Below are 12,415 nucleotides of genomic sequence, written 5' to 3'. Positions count from 1 at the left end.
AGGACTCCCCATCGAATTCCCCATAAGCTAAATGGTACAGTCCCAGTCCTTCTGATATTTTTTGATTAGTCTCTGGGGGATCAGGAGCTGACCATGGAAGAGGTGTGATTCTGTTGCCTTGCCCTGGTACACCCACTCCTAACACTGTCCTGCCTATCTCTCCCATGGAGACACTGGACTCAAATGACTGACCCTCCTCTGATCTTCAGGAATTGGGTGCTCTGTTGCATGCAACTGTTGAGGCTGATCTGACTCTCTGCTGTGGAAAACTCATGCATGTAGCAGAAGCAGTGGAGTAAATTGTTTCTCTTCAGAGGGAATTGGAGCAAGTTGTCAGATTTTGCTCAATCATTGGCATAAATCTGTGAAACTGACACTACTGGGAACAGAAACAGGCCCCGCATGGCTTGTAACTGCCATCTTGAAAGAAGTTTAAGCCTATTCAGTATCTGATTGGAGACAAAAATGGTGCAGATGCTTTAATCTTGTAATAGAGGTGTGTTTCTTCCTCTGCTGGAGGTGAATAAGTAGTTTGGTTAGATTTGTTTTTTACAAAAAATATTAATCATCTTACAAGTGCTTTAAACATCCCCTTAAGTTTGTTGGAAGAGAAACAATTAGTTCCCTCAAAGAAAAACTGCTTAAAGACTGTTTCATTGCAATAAGATTTTGTAGGACCTTGTTGACAGAGAAAGGAAGTAGAACTTGATCATGGGAATCCTGCTTTGTTCTCTGTCCTTGTCAATCTGTGGAGACGGCGACCTTGACTCCAGGGATGCCAGTCCCATAGGACTTCATCACTTGGCTTTAAAAAACAGTAGTAAAAGGGAACTGTTCCCAGGGTGAGGGAGGATTAGCTTTCTTAGCTCCTGATCAAGTAGGCCAGTGGTTGTCAACCAGGCGTATGCATACCCCTAGGGGTACTTAAAAAGGTCCTAGCAGGTATGTAGCCCTAATGTGTCTGATAAATGCCATGTGCATGCACACAGTGCAGCCTGCAGGCGAGCAGGAGAGCAGCTGGGCCCAGCTGGTAAGTAGTGTGTGAGGGAAGGGGTGGAGCGGGGTGGACCGGGGAAGATCAAGGCCCCAGTGGTGGGGGAGGGAGGGAGGGGGCTGCGGCTGCGGCTGCCCAGCTGGGGCAGGGTGCCAGACTGAGCTGTGTGTACCCCGGGATCTTTGTGGGGGCAGGGCAGAATACTGCTGCAGGCTGGGGCTGCGCTGGGTTCTTCTCGGCAGGGGTTGGGCCAGGCTGTGCTCGGGGTGGGCAGCGGCAGCACTGGGGGCTATGGGAGGGGCCACCCCAAAATTTCCTGTAGGCCCCCCCAATAGCCTCCTCCCAGCATGGCCGCCACCCACCCCCTGTGCAGCGTGGCCCAACCCCTGCCAGGAAGAGCTCAGCCCGCAGCTGCAGCCTGCCCCACCCCCTCTGTGCAGATCCAGGGGCACACTCCTCCCTGGCCTCTCAGGGTGTGTGCAGAGGCAGGAGCTGGGGGACAGTGCAGGATGAAGCTGCAGCTCGGCAGGGGGTAGCAACTCTTGCCACCACACACACCCGGGAGGGTGTGGGGGCCTGTGTCCTAGATCTGCGTGGGTCAGGGTGGGCTGGGGCTGGGGCTGCACCGGGCTCTTTCCGCCAAAATTCACTGTAGCCTCCCCATAGTGCCCTCCCAGCATTGCCGCCCACTCCAAGCACAGCACAGCCCAGCCCAGCCACCGCCAGGAACAGCCCAGCACCAGCCCCAGCCCTCAGTGGCAGCCCGCCCCCCACCCTCTGCATGCCCTCCAGGGGGTGCACGTTGCTGTGGGAGCTGCCCCCCACACAGCTCAGTCCTGCGCCCCACCTGGCTGGGCAGCCCTTGCCTGAATCCCACTCCTTCCCCCACCCACCCTCACCCAGCTTGCAGATCCGGGGGGACATGTCCCCATGCCCTCCCAGGGTGCATACACCAGTGGGAGCCACCACCCCCTCTCTGCACCCCCCAGACAAGCCACTCCTGGCTCCGTCCCATGCTCTGTCCCAGATGTGAAGCCCCAGTCCCAACCTGAACCCCACTCCCTCCCTCACCATGGAGGCCTTGGTTTGCCCCCCCCCCCCTTAAAAACAAGAAAAAAAATATAAAGGGGTGTATCAGCTGGAACTTTGAGAGAAGGGGTACACTTGTTAATAAAGGTTGAAAACCCGCAATGTAGGCTGCTACCTACCAAAGCTTATGCATTTCTGAACAACTTAGTCTATAAAGTGCTACCCCACACTGCATTCTGCCTTTCTTATCTTGCCAGTCTTCCATGCTCTTGATTCAGTGCTTCACAGCTTTGGTACAATTCACTGGCGTGGCTAGTGGGAGGCTGTAGAGAGGAAAATTTTCTGAAAAAATAAATGCAAGTATTTTCATAAAACTTGCCATAAAACACAGAGTAAATTTGTGGACTCTGCTAAATTAGGAACATTGGACATGGGGCTGGAAGGGACCTCCCAGAGTCACTGAGTCTAAGCCCTCGCTGTCCCAGGCTACTAATCATATTATTGCTGCCATAAATGTATCAAGCCCCAGTCTTAAAATAAAAGGTCTTTTGCCCTCAGTGCTTTTGGAAGGTTGCTCTGTCTTCTAATTTCCATCTTAAATTTATTTCTGGTGAGTTTTATATCCATTCCTTCTTATTCCAATTAAAGCATCTGGAGTGTGACGTGTATCAGTGCCCCCACACTGAAAAATGACAGGGCACTTTGAACTAAAGCTTGTTGAACGAGCTTTAGTTTAAAGCTCCCCACCACCATTTTTCCGTTCAGGGATGCTGATACATGTGCTGCTGAAGTCTGCTGGAGCACGGTAATTACAGCTCATTGGAGTCTGTCTCCCTGCATGTGTATAGGAACCCCTGGTGTTTACCTTCTGATGTAGTCACTGAATAATCTTATCCCTTCTCAACTAAGCTATGCTAGCTGAATCTAGCTAGCGGGGGTAACAGTACCAAATGGCAGTGAAAACATAAAGCAGCAGTGCAGGCTTTAGCAATCAGAGTAAGTATTCAGGGATGCTGGAGAGGTGGTACTCTGGTGGCGAGCACACACTAAAACCATAGTGCTGCTTCTTCACTGGTATTTAAACCAGACTAGCACAGGTCTGTAGACATTCTTTTGCTGTGAATTCATATCCTTCACGTCTTCTTGGAAGGTGGCCTCTCATTCCTCAGATCATCCTAGTAACTCTTCTCTGCACCTGTACCAGCTACAATTCTTCTTTCACAAACATGAGCTACTGGAATGGTACACAATATTCCAGACGATGCCTTGCTTTGTACAGTAGCATTAATACTTCCCTATTTCTACTGAAAATACCTTGCATAAGATATCCCAGGATCTCATTTAACTTCTTCGTGGTCATATCCTAGGGGTAGTTCATGATCACCCTTTAGGTTACTGATACTTCGTCTCCTCCTCTGCTTTTTCCATCAGATGAGCTCCCAGCTTACATACAAAAATTATTTTAGCCCCTAAATTGATGGTACCTTTTGTACTATTATATTTCATTGTGCATCTCTGGTCTTCAAGGTTATTTTGTTTTTTGAGATATTCTTATTCTCTCCTGCATTGACAGTGCCTCCCAACTTTGCGTCATTGATATATTTCATTAGTATAGTCCTACTTTTTCTACCAAGATTATGAATGAAAATAGTAAATGAGATCAGTCCTAATACTGAGCTTTGAGGAATTCCGCTAGTACACTGATAGCCTGATAATTCCCCTTTCTGCACAACCTGTTGTCATCTCTTCTGTACCAAAATCCTTACCTACCTTATAGCTTGTGTAAGTAATCCCTATCTTCTTCAATTGAAATAATAATTTCCCATGTGGCATACCATATCAAATGCTTTACTGAAGTCTAAATAGATTAGATTTACTTCATTTCCCCTGCCTACAACATGTCAAAGAAGATATCAGATTAATTTGGCCCAATATGACTTTGGTAAATCCATACTGTGTCTTATTTCATATTCCATTTATCACCATGTCCTTTCTTATTCTTTCCTTTAGAACTTATTCTAAAGCTTGCACGCTGTTGCAAAACAGCAGGTTGATAATTGTTCAGATCACTTTTTCCTCTTAAATAAAGGTACTGCATTTGCTGTTTACCAGTCATATGATTGATTTATTGCTGCCATGCCTGTGATTTCATATGCAAGTCCCACAGTTTTGGGACAGAGTTTCCTTTCCTCCAAGTAGAGCATATTCAAAACTCTGAGTTTGGTTTCTACCTCAGATATGGCGATTCCTATTTCTGATACCTTCCTGCCCATTAACCGCTGTGAATCTTCCTCATGTTTGATATCATCGTCCTACTGAAAACAGAGGCAAAAGTATTCATTTAGGTTTTGAGCCATTCTTAGATCTAACTTTAATCTGTGTCCCATCCTCACTCACAGTCGCCCGACTTCTTTCCTTTTTCTCTTCTCTTTAATGTGGCTAAAGAGCCTTTTGCTATTTGTTTGAATTTCCTCTGCATTGTCTACCTGAGCTTATCTTTTAGCAGCTGCCACTTTATTCTTATCCTTCTTCACCCCTACAAGGTAGCTTTTACTTGCTGACCCTTTTTCCATTCCACTTATACTTTTACTTTGACCCTTTTTCCATTCCAGTTGACTTTCTCCTTGCTTTCAGTACTTTTTTTGAGATGGTTTTGCATCCAGTGAAATTCAGTGTCCTTCCCTCCAAGTGTTTTCCCTTTTCTTGGGATGTAGATTTCAGATAACTTCTGTACTTTTGACTTAGAGAAATTCCAACCCTTCTCCACATGCCAGTCCTTGACTTTGACAGCTAATTGTCTTTCACAGAGATCAAAGGCAAGGAGTCTGCTGTACATCTGCAACTGAAAGGCCTCTCACATGATGCCCCCACCCCAAGCTAGCTGAGTCAGGAAAGTACAAACTGCAGTCTGTTGTGTCTTAGTGTATTTTCTCTGTACTGTTCCTTTAAGACCAAAGCCCTCATTTTCAGCACTGCAGGGTTCAGTTTGCTTCTTGGCAGTTTTTGCAGCACTGGTGACCCCTTGTTCGCTGCCATGAGGAGCCAGGGGACATTTTGTTGGTTCCTCTCACTCACCGGGACTGGGCCAGGCCAAGGTCAGAGATAGAGTGAGTATAAGTTTTGGATACATATACAGAGGGCTGAGGGCCATTGTTTAAGATCCACCTGGATATGATTCCAGAGAGTTATAATAATGAATAACTGTTAGTTCAACACAAGAGTGTTGAGAGTGTTATTGCTGAATTCACAACATAACACAATCAAACCACAGACCCTGCAAATAATAACCAGGCACTGAGCAACAGATGGACATGTTCGCTTACTTCCTAGGAACAATGGCTGGCACTTCCCTCCCCAAGGACGGCTCCCAGTGGTGATGGTCTGGGGTCTTCTTAATAAAGGCCCCCACTTAATTGTTTCCAAGTGTACTAGTGCTTTGTGTTTGCGTTACTGTTTTCTCCAGAGACGTGTGGCATTCATGGCAAGTGACAAATTTACATTATTTGAGAATTATTGTTTATACTTTTGTTCTATGATTTATTCATTGCAAGCCATTATTATAGTAGGGCTGTGATTATGTTACTAGTTGAGACCACCTGTGGCATTTTACACCACAGTGGCATAAATCAGCTTGGCAAAGCATGAAGCAACTGTTGTTGGAGTCTCTGCATCTTTTAATTATGCAGCAAAATGGAAGAGACGGCATCAGAGTTGAGTCACTTTACCAGAACCCAAATCTGCAAAGCTGGCAGTTACCATGTTTCAGGACCAGCAGTAGCATCCTCCCTTCCCTGCCTCTTCAGGAACCAGGTCACTTGTGCTCTTCTGTGCATGGAGTAATGGGGCAAAGTCAGGCAGTGTCTCATAACGCTTGCCAGTACTTAATATTTAGTTCACTTGCAGCATAGCAAGGGTTCCCCCACAGAGTGAAGCTAGTTATTATTCAATACTTAATTGATGGTAGGAGTCAGAGACTCCAGTCAGGATGGAAGCTGCATTATGGTCTGTGCCTTGAGGAACTTGCAATCTAGGAAGGCAGTTCATTTATGAAGGGAGGTTTATAGAGAATGCAGTTAAATACACAGAGCTGATTTCTCCTTCACAGTGTCATTCTCTTCAGTGCAGGAGATAGACGTGCCTGCCAGGTGCCTGCTGTAGCTTCTCAATCTGGCACTAACTGGCCATTGTGTAAACTGAGGTATCCCTAGTCTCACTCAGCGAGATTGTAGTAGATCCAGAGGTTGCGGGGGGGGGGCATTTATTATAAATGCCATATTCCAAAGGCATGATCTGAGTGTGAGATCATTCGCACACATACACTTGGGGTGCCTTAACTGATTGTGTAAGCCAGGGTTGTCCAGCTTTTGGTAAACCAGGGGGCACATGCCCTGTGGCTGTGGTCCCAGTGGGGCTGCAGACGGAGGGGTGCTCACTATGCAGGGGGCTCTCTCCAGGCTTTCCTCTGACACACAGGCATCCCTGTGGAGACATTTTCCCCCATCGTACACACAACATAAGCAGCCCAGCTCCCCTGACTCTTGGCCACGCACAACCCCTTCTCCCCCTGCAGCAAGACAGCCTGGCTCCCCTCAGCCACAGACACGGCACCTCCTCCCCTCCAAGCCATGTATCCACCTGCAGCGCAGGTAGCCTGGGTCGTGCATTTTTTATGCACAAGGCAAGCGACCTGGCCCAACACGCATGTAGCTTGGGCACCCAGCCCCCTCCAGATCCCAAGGGCAGGGGGCAGGAAGTAGAAGCTGGAGGAGGGCAGGGGAGCCTGAAGAATCTGGCTCCTGCAGCAGGAGCCCACTGCCCACGTGCTAATCCTTTGGATGCCACATGTGACCCATGGGCTGCTAGTTGGACAGCCCTGCTGTAAGCGGACAGTTCAAATATGTGGAAGTGTCCACAACTGAATGTGCAGTCATTCAGCTATAATCACCTGTGCTTAATTGACATGAATAGTCCCTGCACTTGTGTATTTCACCTGGAAAACTACTAGACAGACACAAGGGTTTTGTTTAGTATCACTCCTTGATGTGTTTGTACATTAACAACGTGCGTTACTCCAGTGTCCAGAGCAGATGGATGCCAGATTCTCCTGGAGTCTGCCGCAGAAAGTGCTACTAGAAAGCCTTGCAACCAAGTGGTGGGGGAGCAAGTAAGAACATGTTTGTATTATACAAATGGCTACTCCAGGATAGAAGCAGCCACAAAATGTTTCAACTGGTTTTGTCCTCTCCTTGATTTTTCCTGGAGTAACTCTACACTGGATTCTTGTACATGACACCAGCACAGGGCTAGACAGTGTGGCTAAGGACAGAAGTTGCACATAAACCAGTTTAAATGGTCAGAAACTGGTCGAAACCTGTTACAGAACAGAAGCTCAGTGCACATAAGCCAGTTTCAAAATAGCTGAAACTAGTTTGAGATCAACCTGGCTGAATGTAGAATCAGACTTAACTGATTTACGTCAAATTGGTTTATGAAGCTTCTGTCCCAGACCTGTGTGTCCACTCCTTGTTTACACTGCTATTATGGTGGGTTATCCTGGTATCATGTGTCTAGGTCGGAAGATTCCTTACACAGCAAGCAGCTTGCTCCAAAAGACTTATGTGGTTCACTTACTACTTCAGGAGTGTCTGTATCTCCTGAGCACATGTTTAGCAAGCAGGAGACAGGGTGCTGCAGTCTGTAGTTGGAAAATGTAGAGCATCTGTCAGGCTTATCTTCTTAAAGTTGCTTATAAATGTTGCAAATGGTGCATGGTTTACGACACGGGAAATTTAATAAAAATCCTGAAAGTCTCTTGGGTATGATGGTGGTTTTATTTGGCTTTCTGGCCCACTGAACAAAACCTTTCAATATCTTCAGAAGGAGCTGAGATGTTGGGAAGTGTGTGGGTACTGGTGAAAGTACAGTCTCATTTTAGCCAAGTGGTTGCCATTGGACAGCTCTGAAATATAGATTTGCATTGAAGTAGAATGCTTTGTATTAGTTAAACTTTTCTCTGAAAATGCAGAGGAATGCCACTTCTGAGGGTTGCTGTTCTTATCTTAATGTGGGTGACAGAACACTTCAAGGTTCAGTAAAGGTTCTCATTTGTTGAGATGGTTGTAAAGATTTCACATTAAGTAAGAGGACACCACTGAAAATCTGAATATGCATGAAGCTTGTCTTGGCAAGGCCTGAGGAGCAGAAAGATCAGACTTTTGACAAATGTTTATTGGAAAACAAACCATTTCCAATCTGCTCCTTGTTCCATGGGGTTAAAAGTTGAACTGAAGTTATGTTTCAAGGGAAGAATTACTCTAACTGTATTTTTCATTAATTAAGGGTAGACATTTGCCACCTTTATCCACAGCAAGTCATGTCTGATGCTGAGAGCTTTGGCCCAGATTACTCCTACCCTATTTACGTACAGAGATTCAGCTACACTACTCTGCAGTATAGTCAGCTTTTCTTCCCACATCTGATCATTTTAACTTGGGAGGGGCTCTACTTTATTTTGGTGTCCATAACTTCCATGGTGGAATCAAGCGAGTGTAACCAAAATGAGAATTCTGGCCTAGTGGGATTTTGAGCACAACACAAGGTGGCTGGACAATGAGGCAATGCTTCCCTGGTGATGAAGCAGGAGAATGGTGAATAAATAATTCTAATAACACTCCTGAGGCAAATTTGTTCCGTACCTGCCAACACTTGAAAGAAGAGAGTGTTATCTAGTTTTTAGAGCATATGATTGTCAGTCAGGAGATCCGAGTTCCTGTTCCTGGCTCTGCTGCAGCGTTGCTTGACCTGGGGCTAGTCTCCTCCTCTGCCGGTGCCTCTGCTAGCCCATCTGTCAAATGGAGATAGTGCTCACCTGCTTTTCAAAGCAATTGGAGATCATATGAAAGACATTATAGAAGTGAAAAGCATTGCTTGAAGCTCTAAAGAAGGATATGGGGAAGAAATGTGGACTCATCTTTTTAAGTTGGATGAAATACGTTGGACCAAGAGGTTCTGGAGGGAAAAAGTAGAAATATACTAGCTGTTTCGCCATAATAAACAGGAGTTTGCTCTCTTAAATGGGGTTAGCAGGTGCTTGCATTGTTTCCTTTTACTCACAGTTCTGTGAGCATATTTCAGGAATTTTAATGATGGTGATTATGTTTTTGGAAATGTACAGGTTGGCCAGATGCAGTGGGGCATGGAATGAACAAAGAGAGGTTAAATTGATGGATGACCAACAAGATAAGGATTGTGCCTCAGAAGACCAAGAAACTATCCTGATTAATGGGGTGAAAGAAAATGGTAAGGAAACCTAATTACAGTGCATGAAACAGCAGCAACTGCAAGCCAGCTTCTTCTCCCAGGTCCTTTGACAAATTTTATATTTCTGCGCTTTGCAGACATCTCTACAATGTAGAGCAGTAGGGCAGATGGATATTCTGTGCAAATATGTCACTCCAGCTAGGAATCTTCAGCTTTTAAACTCCAAGCAACAACTGCTCCTTCTTCCTATGTACATGCATGCATGTGTATTAATTTTCTCTCCCCCCTCCTCCCCCAGAATTGAGGGGCTGGGAGAGAGAAAGAGAAAATGAATACACATGCATGCACATGTTCTGGCTGCAACCATTTTGGCAGTGTGCACCCTCCCTAGGATCGTATTAGAATTCTGGGCACCTCTTCTGTGCAAAAACGCATCCTGTTCATTGCAGACTTGATCCTGAGAACTGCTGAGTAATTTCAGCTCCTGTTGAAATCGATGGAGGATGATCAGCCTCTTCCAAGAGCATGCTCAGCCTCTCCTATCTAGCTTTGTCTTCAGTCAATTTCAGCTCTTCCACACTCATTTTGGAAAGCACTAATTAGAAGTAATTGTCATTGTTATGCTTGCCTACAAACCAGATTGAAATAAAAAGTCCTTTGAACTTAATTCTTAAGTCATGTGGCTTTCAGACTGCTCACATTTGTATATGCAGTGGCATTCTAGCATGGAGGCAAATAATTGGCATTGTCATGCCCCACAGTGTCATTAATGTTTTTAAAGATATATGATTAAATCTCTATTAGTTTAAGATCCTATGATTAGCCCTACAATCCTTCTGATTTGCTTTATAGATGGCCCTTTAGGGACCTTTAAGGTCCAACCTTATCAAAATAAACTTGATAATTGTGTTCTAGCACAAGCATAGGGGGACAAATTCCACTCTGATTCATGCTGCTGTAGATCTGGAGTAACTCCAGATGTGCAGGTGATCAGCACTGGTATAACTGACTGAAGCAGATACATTAATGATAGCTGAAGTGTGCATCTTTGCTTTCAAGCATGACATATTTCTGAACGTATCTGTCAATATCAGCCAATCTTATTCTTATCAGATACATGCAAACAGTCTGTAAAGTAATAGTGGATGACAGTTGCTAGAGCTACAGAGAGATTTCCTGGCCGTTGTGCCTTTGCCTAATCTACTGTTACCAAGCAAAATCAATGGTTACCTTGTCAATAGAAACTGATTCGATTTCTAGAATCTGATATTCCTTCATTAAATTCAGTTAAACAAATAGGAATAAGAAAATGTCTTAATTAAACATTGGAGTATAGGAATTGATGCTGAGCTGGTTACCGTTATGTCCCGAAGGCAGTAGTTTTGGCTCTGCGAGGATCACTGTAATGCAGGGTGATCCATCAGTATCTTAGAGTAAGCAGAACAACTTTCACCATCTCCTTATTGCTGATGCTAAGGATTTGGCCAGGACTTGTCAACATTCTGCTGATCCCTGGCTGCTGTACCCGCCTCTCTTTAATATAGTGTAATTTAGAGTGGCCTTTAGGTTGTTCTAAGTTGCAGATGGGACTTGCTTGGTACAGAACAGGTTCAAAAAGGACTTGCACGTCCTTTCTCTAGACTTGTATTAGATGCTTGTTGGCTGTATAAGGCCAGGGACCTGGGTCTGCAGCCCCCCTGCAGCTTGTTGGCTGGACTGTTGCATTTCACCCAGTTTTGGATTAAGTGCTAAGCTACCATAAAATACTGGAAAAAGGTTAAAGTTGTGGCACAAACTGTGCCAAAAGCCATAAAAGAGTTAAGTCTAATTCAGAGTTAAGTCCAAAATATTCTTCTTGGTCCAATTGGGTAAATATTAGGGCTGTGCAAAATGGCACCGTTCCATTTCGACTTGCATTTCGACAGAACCATGTTTCATTTTGAACTTCGTTTCAGTTCGAAACCACTCTTCCATTTCGTTTAGTTGAAATAGGTCAGGTTTGCTGTTTTGCCCATAGGCTATAATGGGGAAGCTCAAGGCAGCCTATAACTTTGTCATTTCTAGCCTGATTTGGATGAAACTAAGAGGAATGGTAGCCCCTTCTGGGGGCATGAAGTCTGCCACGTTTCAAGAAGATAGGTGCAGGGGTTTGGGAGAAACTGCACCTCAAAGTCTTGACAGCAAAACTCATGTCACGTGAGTTAAGCCACAGTGGGTCAAAACTGCAGCCCCTTCTGAGGCCACAAAGCCTGCCAAATTTCAAGAAGATTGGTGCAGGGGTTTGGGGAAAACTGCACCTCAACCTGCAGACAATCAAACCTTGTGACATGGCTGACACTGTGCATGTGTTAAGGCGCAGCAGGGTGAAAGCTGCAGGCTTGCTAGCCCCTGCTGGGGCCACAAAACCTGCCAGGTATCGAGGAGATCGGTGCAGGGCTTTGGGGTTCTGAGGCCCTGCACCTCTGGATGCTGCCAGGCAAAACTTGTGACATGGGTGCTTGTGCAACTGACTGTGTCTATCTTAGGGCACAGGGGGGTGAATACTGTAGGCCTCCTAGGCCCTGCTGCGTCCAGGAAGCCTGCAAGCTGTCAAGGAGACAGGTGCAGGAGGAGTCTGGGTTCTGGGGCCCTGCACCCCTAGCTGCTGACAGGCAAAACTGGAAGAAATCGCTCAGGAACTGACACCAAGGCAGAAAGCAGGGCAGTTCAAACAATGCTGCCTTTTCTGGAGTTTTTCCATCCCTCCCCCAGACCACTGGGATTGGAAGGGACCTCAGGGAAGGGTGACAGTCACGGGACAGCTACAAAGTCAATAATGAGAGCAGCAATTCCCCCTGCTCTTCCCCCTCCCCCTCCTTACTTTAGTTTCTGTTTCCCTACAGGCAAGCCCAGCTTGAGCTTCAAAACTCGAAACGTTTCAAAAATTTCAAAACGTTTCAATTTGAGCCTGTTTCAGAGCTCTCTGTTTTGTTTCTATTTTGCTGTTTCAATCTCAAAACAAGTTGAAATTAAACTGCCGGCGAAATTTCACACAGCCTTAGTAAATATACCTTCTAATAGAATATGGTCTTGATAGCAGCACTGTGCAGTTCCCAGAAAATCCAGTTTTGGGAATTTGGATGTCATAGGTGC

General features: G+C 45.5%; 1 protein-coding gene across 2 annotated transcripts in view; it reads left to right on the top strand.

The window, feature by feature from the left end:
* The window catches only part of KIAA2022 (KIAA2022 ortholog), a 79,152-nt gene that overhangs the window by 50,581 nt on the left and 16,156 nt on the right, over positions 1-12,415 (top strand). Inside the window, exon 2 of one of the 2 annotated variants that reach the window (XM_019540370.1) lies at positions 9,198-9,322. In XM_019540370.1, the coding sequence (XP_019395915.1) occupies positions 9,247-9,322 (76 nt within the window). In that variant the 5' untranslated portion in view covers positions 9,198-9,246. Of the gene's footprint in view, positions 1-9,189; positions 9,323-12,415 lie in introns of those variants that run through there. The other variant, XM_019540369.1, reaches the window with a different exon arrangement.

This window comes from Crocodylus porosus, unplaced genomic scaffold, assembly GCF_001723895.1.
Source record: "Crocodylus porosus isolate Cpor-Errol unplaced genomic scaffold, CroPor_comp1, whole genome shotgun sequence".
Classification (NCBI taxonomy): domain Eukaryota; kingdom Metazoa; phylum Chordata; order Crocodylia; family Crocodylidae; genus Crocodylus; species Crocodylus porosus.
The sequence above is the reverse complement of the archived record's forward strand: the minus strand, read 5'-3'. Positions and strand labels throughout refer to the sequence as shown.